The 13,977-nt window shown below is 41.6% G+C and overlaps 1 protein-coding gene across 1 annotated transcript in view; it reads right to left on the reverse strand.

Annotated features, from left to right (window-relative positions):
- Positions 1 to 13,977, reverse strand: part of vapb (VAMP (vesicle-associated membrane protein)-associated protein B and C) — a 124,632-nt gene that overhangs the window by 11,902 nt on the left and 98,753 nt on the right. The window contains exon 3 of the mRNA XM_048608216.1: positions 2,336 to 2,439. Coding sequence (XP_048464173.1) covers positions 2,336 to 2,439 — 104 coding nt within the window. The remainder of the gene's footprint in view (positions 1 to 2,335; positions 2,440 to 13,977) is intronic.

Consider the following 13,977-nt stretch of genomic DNA (forward strand, 5'->3'; position numbering starts at 1 on the left):
TCACAGACACAGTCAGTGGGAGTCCAGTTTGATGGTCCAACAGATGCCACTGGCCAACATCCACTTTCATCTGTATGCAGCTATTCAGGAATCAGCTCGCAAGCTCAAACAATAGTAGCACATTGAATAGATTGAATTTTACACAAACTATACCAAAGAGGTCGAAATTCACACAAATTGCAATACATCAAACTCAAACACAGCAGAAAGCTACTAATTTTTAGTGGCATTGATAGCCAGTCTTAAACTGTATGTACAAGCACTGGGTGTGATGTGAAAGTGGCATAGGTGACTGGGGGCAACAACTGAGTATACAGGTAGGTAGGTGAATCAGTGAAGAAAGACAGAAAGAATAATGGATTTGGGAGCAACAGCGAGATGAACAGGCCAAGGTGTTAAAGAGAGAGCGAGTGAGAGTGTGCGCAGTATGCACGCACATGTACGTGGTTCACGTGCACGCGCACGTGTGAGAGATAGAGAGGTGGTTGCAGAGGGACTAAGATTGAGACAGGAAAGTGGAGGGTGTAGTAAGAGATGACTTTAGAGGTTACCCATTTTAACTCTGCACTTGAGGAATGTGTGCTATGAGTGTTGTGAGCATGGCTGTGTTTACATGTCCATTCTCAGTAGAATGACTTTGCAGCATGCTGTTGTCATTTGCTTCTACTGATCATCAGGAGCAGAAAGGTTAAATTAAACAGGATTTGCCTGTGCAACACGCTTCATGGTCATTCACCAAATCATCCCCTGGACGTTAGTGGCTGCCTTGAATGAGCACTTTCCCACTGTTACTGGATATCTAAACGTGGCCTTGCAGTTAGTGCTGATCTGTCATTCTTCATTACAGATAGAAAGCAGTTTTAAAAGGCAGCAAAGAAATGCAGTTATTTAATGCTAGGCTTCTGACCTCGTTCCTGACATTAACAATTTTCCATTCTGCACAATTCCCTCTTCATTGTGATCTTAAAGGGGCATAGTTCCTCCAGCTTAGTAACAACAAAGCATTAGGAATACCTGGCCTCTCGCGCTGCTCTTAAGCAACATAGTATATCTTCAGTAAATCTTCGTCAGTATATGTAAAATAGCACCTAGTCAACAGTATTTGTAACTTTGGGGAAAAACGGAGTCTTAAATGCATATATAAAATTTGGCACATCTGTTTCCCTTCCCATGCACTGGGTTTGTAGCAATATCTGCCCCAGTACTGAGAGAATCAAAAATAATTAACTCCTATTTACATCATAAAACTGTGAATTAGAGGATTAGGGTTTGTACAGATCCAGTCAGAAATAGCCTTTCTGCAACCAGCCTATATACCCACTTTAAGAAACAGTTCTCATTATTCTAAACTTGAGAAAATACAGGTTGGTCATGTCAACTGCAAGATTAGAACAAAGTATTCTGCAAATGGAAATGGAAAGTTATAATGGAACATAAACAAATGGACAAAATTGTGGAAGCTTAAGTTTAATGTTGGAACGTACGAACTCATCCACTTTGAATCCAAAAGACAAATCAGAATGTCAAGAGCCTTAAAACCTGTTGAGGAAGAAATTTATGCGTTCGTGCATATCCATACAATAATTGAAGCCTGGTGCAGGTACAACAAAATCTAACCTAAATAGTTGATGCTGTTGGCCCTCATCTCAAGGGAACAGGAATAAGCTGAAAAGAACATTGTTTAGTTCCAACTGAAACACTGTGTTCAGTTTTGGCAGTTTATATTAGAGTAAGATAAACTAACTTTGGCGGGCATGAAGCCCAGAATCATCCAAACAATACCAGGACTAATGGGGGTCAATTAACTCAGTTGACTGGATGGCTGCTTGGCAATGCATTGTGATGCCAGCAGTGGGGGTTAAATTTCCATACCAAGGCTTAGGTTACTGTAAAAGAGCCACATTCTCAACCCTACCTGACATTTGATGACCCTTAGGCTAAACATCTCCCTCTAATGAGTGTGTCTTCTGGGACAGAAATGACTTTGCTTACTTTACCAGGGCTGAAGTGCTAAAACATGCAGACAGGTTGCATAAAATCAGCATACATTCTTTGGAGTTTAGGAGATCAAATGGTCAACTACCCGAAATGTTCAAAATACTCTAAGTACCATCAGGAAAGATACACAATCTAGAATAAATAAATATGGTGTAAACATGTGAGCAAGGACATTTGGAGATGAAATAATTTCTCTCAAAGGATAGTGCAAATGCAAAATTCTCTCCCCTAAAGTTTCCAGGTGTTGGGTCAATTGATGTTTACAAGACAGAAATACCCAAATAACGCATGAAATGAAATCTAAGTATATAGTGTAGTAATAAAAGCTGGTACATACGACTGCTTCCATATCCTGGCAATCTGCTGGAGCAACCATGGACTGAACCATAAATTTGTGCTTACTTTTCTCATTGGGGTCATAGTCAAATGGTTGTAGCATCACTGTGAAAAGAAAAAGAACACCATTGATTAGAAGAAAGATTTGCACTGTTCAATTACTAGCTTCCTCTCTCTACTGGGTACTAGCTACTTCACAATATCTACCCAGTTAGCAGCAAGTTGACACTGTATATAAATATGAGACATACATATATTCTGGCCACTTTCTGTTTTTGTGTGTTGTGGGGTGAGATTTGCAATTGGGGATAATGTTAGACCACCCTCAAAAGTAAACCCAACCGTAAACTGCAATACTTTGACTAGCTAAACATCTGTGAAAAACACAAGTTTATTAAACATGGCAGTAGTAAAAACAACAATATGCATTCCCAGACATTCTGTACAAATAAACATTTTTTTTTTAAAAAAAGGACTAGGGAAAGACAATAAACCAAAACATGTCAGCATCTAGTTGGTAACTTGACTGTTGCAGTTAAACACAAAATCTCACCCAGGTTCATTGCAGCCTCCCGACAGTATATCCTCACATCAATAAGCCGAGACACCTAGAAGTTACCTAACAGTCTAAGTGACAATATATGTTAAAACTTACATCCAAATCCCTTCTCAGCATGAAATGCAGCATCCAGGACAGTGATTGATGGTTCACGCAAGATAAATCCCTATCACAGATAAACATTATGCCACCAATTAATCGATCAATTATTAGCCCAAGTATTTTTCCTGATAGTATAACATCTGACTGATTGGGAATGATTTACTTCCAATTAGCTTCTTGATTTTTCAGGGACAACTACTCACAAGTGGAGGGAAGCACACTGTGCAATCACAGCAGGTCATTCATTATAGGACAGGAATGACAGAGATGTGACCATGTGCTTTCAACAAGAACATTCTAATGTCTGCTCAGGGCAAGGAACTCGGAACCACAGATTGAAGTTTGCATTGTGACATAAATAATGTTCTCCATCAATCCCATTAAAATTGAGAGGCACCAGTGAAAGGTGGAACATTGGAACAATGTGCAGTGTCAACTCAATGGAGGTGATGTAAAATTATACTCACCAGGTTACCTACTTTAGAATTAGAATTAAAATTACTTGCTCTCTGCTTAGAGATTTAACTGAAACAAGTTTTGTTTAATGTTGGGAGGGATAACTGAAGCCTACAGATGTGGTACCTGGTGACACAGGATATCTCCAAGGCTTCAAATGTCTCCGATGTCCACGTGTTCAGGAAGCTTCCTCTTCAGCGACAGAGTTCAGTGTTCGAGGGTGCTTTTGGAGACACTTGCCAGGATTAGCAAAGCGAGTTAATGAGGAAAAGGAGAACGGGAAGATAAAATCATCACAGTCCCAGAGGACTGCACTCTTGAGACAGAGACTGGTGGTGGTTTAACCTGAAGGTCACAACACCTCAGGTAACAGGTATGGTTGAGAAGACAGGGAATTTATGGCGACCTTAGCCAGTGTGGGAAGTGAACCTGCACTGGCTGGTATCTCTCAGCAGCACAAATCAGCTGTCAAGCCACCTGAGCTAATTGACACTAGATAAGTAAGAAGTGCAAAGAGAAAACAATGTTTCAATATTGCAAATGCTTCAACACGTTGTCAAAGATGTGTGGCAATCACCTTGCAGAAGCCACTGGAAACCTCAGTGTTGATGTGTGATAGGGGGTTCGAAATTGGGGACTGCTAAAGAACATTCAGTTCAACAGACAACATTCCTTATGGTGCGCTGCTTCTCAGGTGTGAAGGTGTCGAGGTATGGAACAACAGGGCCCAGATGCAGAAGCAGAACAACCAACAGCTTATGGTTCAGATTGTAACCAATGACACAGGAAAGAGACACAAACAGAGGCCTCAAAGATAATTCCAATATTTCAGAGATCAGTCATTTGTGAAGCTGAATTTCATAAATACAGTTACAAGAAAAAGAACTGCAGCTAATACTGAAGATAACATATGGGGTCTGAAGAGACCTGGAAACTGGTAAAAAGAGTAACAGGAAATGATGGCCCCAAATTTACTGAGAAAATAACCGAGTTTAATAGCCAGGGAGAGAAACCCTACGAGTTCCTGAGCAATTTGCATTGGTTTCTTTGAGGCTAACAGTGGAACATAAACCACTGCACGTTTCAGATGGTTGCTGCATTTGTAGATGAATTGCCAATTAAAAGCACCACAAAGTGTTGGCGCTTTTTGACTTAAGGACCTCTTTATTGATGAGAATTATGCTGCTGCAATCTCATTGCGTCTTGCCAGCACAGACAAGAAACAATTAAAACTGGGAGGTGGTACAGACCTTTCAAATTTTGTGTCTTTCCCTGCCTGCTTGATTTTCTTCAATTCATTTTTAATTCATCCTTTCTATCCTCTTGACACGGCACTTCCTGTACTGCATTATAACCCAAAAAGGAACATTAAGGAAGGTCAACATACTGGACTGGATCATTACAAAGGGCTCTTGTGGGGCAGCAGTAGTGTCCTTACCTGTGGGCGAGAAAGTCTGGGTTTAAGTACCACATGCCCCAGAGAGGTGTCTTAACGTGTCCGAGCAGGTTGATCAAAATTATAAGGAAATAACTCTATAAACACGCGTTATGTAGCACCTGCTGTGATGTCCCAGTATTTCTTAGTCAATTATGTGCCACTGAAATGTAATCAGTGTTGCAATCAACTTTAGCAAGTTTCCACAAAACAGTGCAGTAAATTACAATCAATCTGATGATGCAAATGAGGGATAAATATTGGTCATATCATTGGAAATAACAGCTTCATTTTTGTTCATAGTGCCACAGAATTTTATTACGTCCAGTTACAAAGTCAGTTGCTGACTATTTTCTTAACTCATGGGCCAGCATTTATTACCCATCGCTAATTGTCCTCAAGAAGGTTGTGGTGAGCTGCCTTCTTGAACTGCTGCAGTACATTACCCCACAATGCCATTAGGAGCAGAGTTCCAGGATTCTGACCCAGCAATACTTAAAAAAAAATGTTCAAAGGAACGGTATTATTATGCAAGAATTAAGTTGGGGGTGGGGTGGGGGTTGAAGCGAAGCAAGACTTATACATAAGAAATTTTAGTGGCAGTATTGATTACATCAATTTTCCTTTACAAAATGTAGCTTTATGTTGGCTAAATTGTTGAACAGAAGAAATTACTTCTGCAAAAATGAACAGAAATGAAGATTGTGTAGCAACTTAGAACTGGAATATTGATTTTGTCAAAGCTTTTCATCTTATGCTCATCAGGTTAATTCACAAAATATACTAATGTAAAGGGAATAGAACTTGTTTACACTGTGTGAGAAGAGGGTATTGACTAGTTCACAACCGAACTCTGATTGCCATGGAGAATGACCAGCGAATGATGACTGACACAAACAGCCCAAGCTTTACTTAAATTTAGTCCAGGCTAACTGATTTTGATACGATAAAACCTTGACCAGAGATTTTGCAGAGTTGAAATATGTGCATAGGTGTAACATGTATACATGTTCTTTCTGCCTGCAAAAGGACAGGACCCTGTGAATTAATATGTATAGCTTCCAAAAGGTGCAAGTGCTATGGGCCGGACTGACAATCAAATTGGTTGTCAGCCTAATTCTTAGCACAATATTATTTGGCAATAGTTGTCCAATATTGAATCATATCTAATGTTGGATATTGTTTAGGGGAGGCAAGTCTTAAGACCCAGGTAACGTTATAGGGACCTGGGTTCAAATCCCACCATGGCAGATGACAGCATTTGAATTAAATAAAAATCTAGAACTAAGAATCTAATGCTGGCCATGAAACCACTGTTTCAGAAAAACCAACTTGGTTACTGAAGGAAACTGCCTCCCTTACCTGGTCTTGCCTATATGTGACTCTAAATCACAGCAATGCTGTGATTTCTAACTGCTCACTGGGCAATTAAAGATGGGCAGTAAATGTTGGCTTGGACAACAATACACACAACCTCTAAATGAATAGTAAAAAAAACCTCTTTTGAGATTTTCACGTGCAGGCTGTTTGGATAAGGAGTTTATAGCTGAAAGGACATGCTGTTTAATTCATCAGTGGGATTACCAGCTCTCAAACATCTTTGTTAGGTTCCTTCAGAAAAGCATCATTGATGGAATGACACTCAACTTCCTACCCCTTTCACGTTTCCGATATATAGATGAAACATTGCTATGTTTGAATCTGCAGCTACGGGGATGAACTTCATTGCGTATCTTAATGGGTTTCATCCTATGTTCAAATTCACCATTGAAAATGAAGCACCCCCTTCCTCAATGACCCAGATGAGGAATCAGCCCATGGGTTCCACACTATTATTTTCAGCACAATACTTTTACTGTTCAATGTACATATTGAGATTCCTATAGTTTCACATAGTGGCCTCCACTCAAAGAGGGCATCTTACATATTAATTTGAAGTGCAGGTTTGATGCTGAAATAGGACCGGCAAAAGCCACCCAGTGGATTAATAGTTGCTCTGATCAAATTGTATCTTGTGAAAACTCATCAACGGACCCAAGGTGGTCACTTTTTAGTCCCGAAAATTGGTCAATCTCCTCAGATTATCCTGGAACAGTAAGGTATCTCAAAATGTAGGGGCAACAGGCAAAGCTAGCTCTCTCCCACTGTTAGTAGCAACGTGAGTGGTGTCAGCTAATAACAAGTCACTACAGGCAATGCAAAGATGTTTTGCCTATTTCATGTCACAAATAATTATGATGTGTGAATTTCAGTGCCAGTGTGATGCTAAGCATATCCCTTCGGCTGTTCGCAACAAGATACTGACTATATCCATTCAACCTGTGCTCGTTAAACTTAAAACGGTGTCCAACATTAGATGACATTTTACAATTGGACAACATTTGCTAAATAATCCTGAGGTCACTAAGAGTTATGTGGATGATAGTCAGGACACGCATGTACTTCTGTTATTGAAGGCTACAGATATTAACACACAGGTCTTTGCTCTTTATAGACAGAAAAGAGCATATACACGTATTGTGCCCATTTTAACTTTAGTAGGTGACTGACATTCTCTGGCTCATTCCTCAGGGCAATACCTTGACCAGTCATAGTCAACTTGCTTGGTTTAGAATTTAAACAAAACTTGTCAGTCATCATCCATTGTAAGACCTCTATCAGATACTATTTGTCAATCAATCAGCACTCTTTTCTCATACAGTATGACAAAGTTGCTTTCCCTTTCCACTGATTTTTCTCGCAAATTCATATTGATGAATATGATGAATTAATAGAGCGCAACCATGTCTGGGCAGGCACAGGATTAGGCAAACTGTGACCAACAAGTATTAGCATAGCACAACTGCATCTGGGCACGCAAGAAGTTGGCAAACCCCAACCAAGAACAGCCAAGAACAAGGAGTGGGTGGACTGTGACCAAAAACGGATGTGGTATCAATCGTGTTATACAAATCTGGATGCATCATGAGAATACGTAATTTACTGTACCTTGATATGAAAAATTTTGCTGTAACTATTGTTGTGGGAGTCAGAGGAGTGATGCTGCTCTGTCCTTTAGCTCTCCTGTACTTGCATGATTAAAGGAGACCAGTAAAGGACACCTTAAACATCAGATGGGTTATTCCTACCAATGGCACAACAGCTTGGTGTTGTCGGAAGATTTCGGCATGCAGGGGACACTAAGTGGATAAAGCACTGGGGAGGCTAGATGATTTGCAGGCAGAGGAAAGATAGTGCACAATAACATCTTATCCTGGTACCACAATCAAGGGCAGGAGGTGCTTGAAGGGGTCCATTTGCAGGATGTACATGTGAAACCTAAGTTGGTAAAACAGATAAGGAAAGACAGCTGGGATATGGAAGCTCAGCAGGTTTGGTAGACGAGGCAAAAAAAAGCACAATACAACAAGGGATATTTTGTTTTCTGCAAGCAGCAAATAGAAAGCTAGGAATGACTACAAAAAGCTTGCAAGAATGGGGTAATGGTAGTGGTTACACAGCTAGGAGATATCACAATACCAGAGGCCTGGGTTTGATTCCACCCTCAGGTGGCTGTGTGGAGTTTGCACATTGTACCTGTAAGTGCGTGAGTTTCCTCCGGGAGCTCCGTTTCCTCCCACAGTGCAAAGATGTGCAAATTAGGTGGATTGGCCATGCTAAATTGCCCATAGCGTCCACGAATGTACAGGCTAGGTGGATTAGACATGGGAAATGCAGGGTTACAGGGATAGGGTAAGAGGGTGGGTCTCAGTGGGATGCTCTTCGGAGGGTCAGTGAGGATTCAAATAGCCGAATGGCCTGTTTCCACACTGTAGGGATTCTATGATTTGGAGATTTAGATAAGGAAGCTTGGGCTGAAGGGGCTCTTGTGATGCAGTGGCAATGTCCCCATCTCTGAACCAGTAGCCCTAACTGGTTCAGAGGCATGTCACAACTTTTATTTTTGAAACAGGTTGATTAGTAAAATAGGTTAAATTTTTAAAAAAGACACCTAGGCTGAAGGGACTCTTGTGATGCAGTGATATTGTCCCTACCTCTGAACCAGAAGTCACAACTGTTTCGGAAGTGTGTCATAACATCTCTGAACAGGTTGATGAGAAAATATCTAGGGGAGTCTGAGAGTATGGACATCATGATGACAGTTGTGAATGACCCCCTCACTGGCACCAGCACTTAAGTAATCAGAACTCTAGCAGTGCCCAGCGGCACCCATGGTATCTCAGTCCAGTGCAATGTCAAAGGAACCCAACTCATACCCTATATCATTCCTTCACTCCCAGAGAAAAGCAGATGTTATTGCAAGAGTTGTCTTATTAAAGTAAGAAAATTGTGGAGAAATTGTACGGTGGAATTCTGGTAGAAGTTGGCAAAAATGCAGGATTTCCACATAATGCTTCCTGTTGACCCAGACCAAGTGTCCAAAGAAATGTTTGGGATAAAATGGCACATAAGCCATGAAAATTGACCCAAAAGAAAGACACATCTGTTGAGGGGGACTTGTATAAAGCATGTAATCACATCACTGAAGTCAACTTAGAACCAGGGGAGAGTAAGTGGGGAGCTATTACCGCAACTATACAAATGAAAGGGAAACATGGACTATGGAAGGAAATGGACTGCATGTGTCCAATTCTTGGAGAACCACTATGTGGACAGGGATGATCTGGTGTTCTTAAAAATGTTAAAGAAAGATATGAAGCCTGTCTACCAAAAGGTTTTGAAACTGGACAAGAATTGCGACAGTATTACCGAATGGGTTACCAAGGTGAAGGATCCGACACAGACTAAGGCAGTGGTGCTGTGGCAGCATTAGATCTGCTCTGGTACTTTTGTGGCAAGGACATATGCCAAAAGACTGAAAGGCACTAAGAGGACGACTGAAACCCAGGCCAGGGACATGCTGTAATTGCCAAGTATAATAACAAAGAATACAGATAGTAGGAATGGCCGTTTGGCTTGGGGCAGAGACGGAGAAGAGAGATGCCTGCATGGTTCAGCAAAGTTTTCAAATTAGAAATAGGTTGTAGAATATTCCCTTTCCCGAGTATGGGTCAAGAGGAAAGCAGAAGACACCATGTGAGGGACAGGTCTCCTGACAGAGGTGGTAATAAGCCCAAGGGAAAGGAAGATGGACTTAGGAAAGACAGCGAAGGTCAAGTCAAGGTCAGAACAGGCTCAGCGCAGCAAAAGATATCACAGGAGGATTTGAATGTACACGGAATATGGAGAATGGTAAGGAGAACAGTACCACAAGGCATGGGCGTTCTAAAGAATGGAATGTGTGAAAATTAATATGGCCCTGTGGAAATGCAGGATCCACTCTACCTGGCACATTAAGAGACATTAGAGTCAGTAGGGGAAACAGTGCAGGAAATACTGGCTTAGGAGTAATCCAAGAAGCCAGATCATTGACTAATGCTCTTTTGGCAAGTCCAGAAGCTGGATAAGCCCTATTGATTTACTATAGATTATACAGTCTTGAATCAAGTGACCTCAAAGGAGCATCCTATGCAGTTGCTGACTTGCTTGCCGAGCTGCTAAGTTTATTCACCATACTAGATAACATCATCAGTGCAAAGCATTGGTGTTCTGTCCCACGTGCTGTCTGTGTATCTCGGTTTGCTGGGGTGGGTGGCATCACTTCCGGGTTTGTTTCTAAATGGTTGGTATATGGGGTCCAGCTCTACATGTTTGTTAATGGAGTTCCAGGTTGATGGCCAGGCCTCCAGGAATCCTTGTGCACGTCTTTGCTTGTCTTGTCCTAGGATGGCTACAATGTCCCAGTCGAATTGGTGTCCCTCTTTGTCCATGTGTATTGAAATGAGTGATAGCTGGTCATGTCTCTTGGTAGCTAGCTGGTGTTCATGAATCCTGATGGTTAGTTTCCTTCTGATTTGCCCTATGTAATGTTGTTGGCAGTCTTTGCATGGTATCTTGTAAATAACGTTGGTTCTGTTAGTTGTGGTTGTCAGATCCTTTATTCTTGTCAGTAGCTGCCATAGCGTAGCTTTCTGTTTGTGGGCTACCATGATCCTTAGGGATTGGAGTAATCTGGTGACCATTTCAGATATGTCCTTAATGTATGGTAGGGTGACTAGTGTCTTTGGACATGTTGTGCCTTCCTGTTGTGAAGGTATTGGTGAACTACGCAACATAGTCTTCCTAGGACAAGCCAGGCAAAGACACGTACAAGAATTCCTGGAGGCCTGGCACTCAAACCAGAATTCCATTTTGAGCTGGACCCCATATACCAACCACTAAGAATTTGGAATTGATGCCACCCACCCCAACAAACCAAGACACATAAATAGCAAGTGGGAAAGAACATCAACGCTTCACCAGAGGCGCACTGATGATGTTACCTAGTATGGTGATGAAATGTCTGTGAACAAACTTACCAGCTCGACGAGCAAGTCAACAAAAGCAAAAAAAAAAAAAACCCAAGCTAGAAATTTTCTGAAAAACCTTGGAGCATCCTATCGTTGCTAATCCCACCAGGTTACTTAAAAACCCAAATCCGAACAACACATACTTACTGTCTCGGAAGCTGAAAATGGATTCCGGGCTTTACCTTTGGCCCCTGAATCTGTTTGCATTTACAGTAATGCAGCATCAATATACATGGACCCACCTGCCCCCAAGTGTTTCACAACAGCCCAGCTACGTTTCCTGGACAATGAGGAGAATAATGGACCTAGTACTGATCGGTGAGGAGGGGAACCTTCTGATTCAGTATGTTGGCAACTTGCTCTTGGACTCTGCAAGATAGAACATGTCCATGCCTTATTCCATCCACACCAAACTTTGAGCCATGAACATAACTCCTCAACTTTACTTAATCTATACCAGTTTGCTTGTGGTTCAGGTAGCAATCCAGAAATAACCTTGTATAAAGCATGTAATGTCGGTTACTTTCTAATTTAGCTCCTAACTGTGCAGGTTGCTCGAGCAGAACGTCCCTTCTAGTCCCATCAATATTGTTAGTACTAACATGGACAACAACAACTGGATTCCACCCCTCCAACTCCCACACCAGTTCCCAAGATGTCCTTAACCCTGGCAACAAGCAAGCAACACAGTCTTTGGCACTTATGCTCACAGCTCCAAAGAAAAGCATCCAGCTACTTTGTGGAGAGATGTAGTAGTAATGACACTAATCTAGTAATCCAAAAACCCAAGTGACAGGCGACATAGTAGGGATAATGGGTTGGTACTCAAATTGACAGAATGTGACCAATGGTGTCCCACAAGGATCTGAATTAGGGCCTCCAATCATCACTGAATTTATTAATAACTTGTATAATGGCATAGCAAGTCATACATCCAAACTTGATGATGATGCAAAGCTTGACAGCACTGTTGACAATGTAGTTGATAACATAAAGTTACAAAGGGACATTGACAGACTAAGTGAATGAGCAAAACTGCAGCAGCTGGAATTCAATGTAAGCAAGTTTGTGAGGTTATCCATTTTGGGCCAAAAAAGGATAGATCAGGGTACTTTCTACACGGTATGAGGTTAAATACAGCAGATATCCAAAGAGACTTGGGGGTTCAGGTATAGAGATCTTTACAATGTCTCGAACAGGTGCAGAAAATAATCAAGAAAGCTACTGGAATGCTGACCTTTATGTCTATAGGACAGGAGTACAAGGATATAGAAGTTATGCTACAGTTATACCAAAATGCTGGTTAGTCCCCACTTGCAGTACTGAGAGAAGGTGTGGGCATCTCACATCTGGAAGGAGATATTGGACTTGGAGGGAATACAACATTAAGTTTGCAAGAATGATACCTGGACTTCAAGTTATGAGGAGAGAATATATGAATCAGGCCAGTGTTCTTTGAGAATTTAAAAGGCTAAGGGGTGATCTGAAGCTTTCAAGATATTAACGTAAAGAACTGACGATGGTGCCATGGTGCAGACAGCCATTTAGCTGGGGAGTGGAATTAGAAACATAGGGGACAGAAAAAGTATTTTTAATCTTTCATGGGATATGGCATCACTGCCTTGGCCAGAGTATATAAAGATAAACTGGTTACGGGATTCTAAATAGGGGCATAACCTGTGAATTAGGGCTAGACTGTTTAGGAGCAACGCACGGAAGCACGTCTACACACGAAGGGCGGTAGATGTTTGGATTTCTCTTCCACAAATGGCAGTGGATGCAGGATCAGTTGTCAATTTTAAATGTGAGATAGATACTTTTTTGTGAAGCAAAAGTATTGAGGGATATGGGCTAAAGGTGTTAGGCCACAGATCACACTGAATAATGTCACTGAATGGTGGGACAGGCTCCAGCGGCTGAATGGCTTATCCCTGTTCTTATTTTAATGTCATAGGAACCATGGGTTTGAAAACCACAATGGCAGACGGTTAAATATGTCTTTTTTAAAAAAAGCTAGCCAAGTGGCAACTACTGTCATTTGTGGGAAAATCCACCTGGTTTCCAGGTCCTTTAAGGAAAGAGATTTGCCATCGTTGCCTGGTATGGCCTACATGTGCCTCCAGATCCACAGCAATGTAACTGATTTTTAACAGTCCTCTGGGCAATTAGAGATGAGCTGGCCTAGTCAGTGACACCCTTATCCCATGAATGAATTTTAATGAAAGATTCACAGCAACGTGGTCGACTGAGTTGGCCTTTAGGCAACTGAATGGGCAATAAATGCTGGCCAAGGCAGTGATGCCATATCCCATGAAAGATTAAAAATACTTTTTCTGTCCCCTATGTTTCTAATTCCACTCCCCAGCTAAATGGCTCTCTGCACCATGGCACCATCGTCAGTTCACTCATCTTCCCTGCAGTGCCTACTCTCATCTATACAACTTCTAGGCACCTCGCAATTGGTGCACAGTTGCAGTCTAATGCTCTTCAAACCAATCTCCTGGGGTCTCCATACCAGCATAATCAGCAGTCATACCCACTCGCCCCTGATCACAGACTAAGTATGAATTGCTCAGTGAGGGGTGTGACCAGTTCCTGGAGCAAAGTGTCCAGTGATTTTCCAAGAGTTCTTGTGACAGTTGTAGCATCCCTAGCCCTGAACCAGGAGGTCAATATTCAAGTCCCATCTGCTCCATGTGTGT

This window comes from Rhincodon typus, chromosome 19 (genome assembly GCF_021869965.1).
Source record: "Rhincodon typus isolate 14 chromosome 19, sRhiTyp1.1, whole genome shotgun sequence".
NCBI classification, from domain to species: Eukaryota; Metazoa; Chordata; class Chondrichthyes; order Orectolobiformes; family Rhincodontidae; genus Rhincodon; species Rhincodon typus.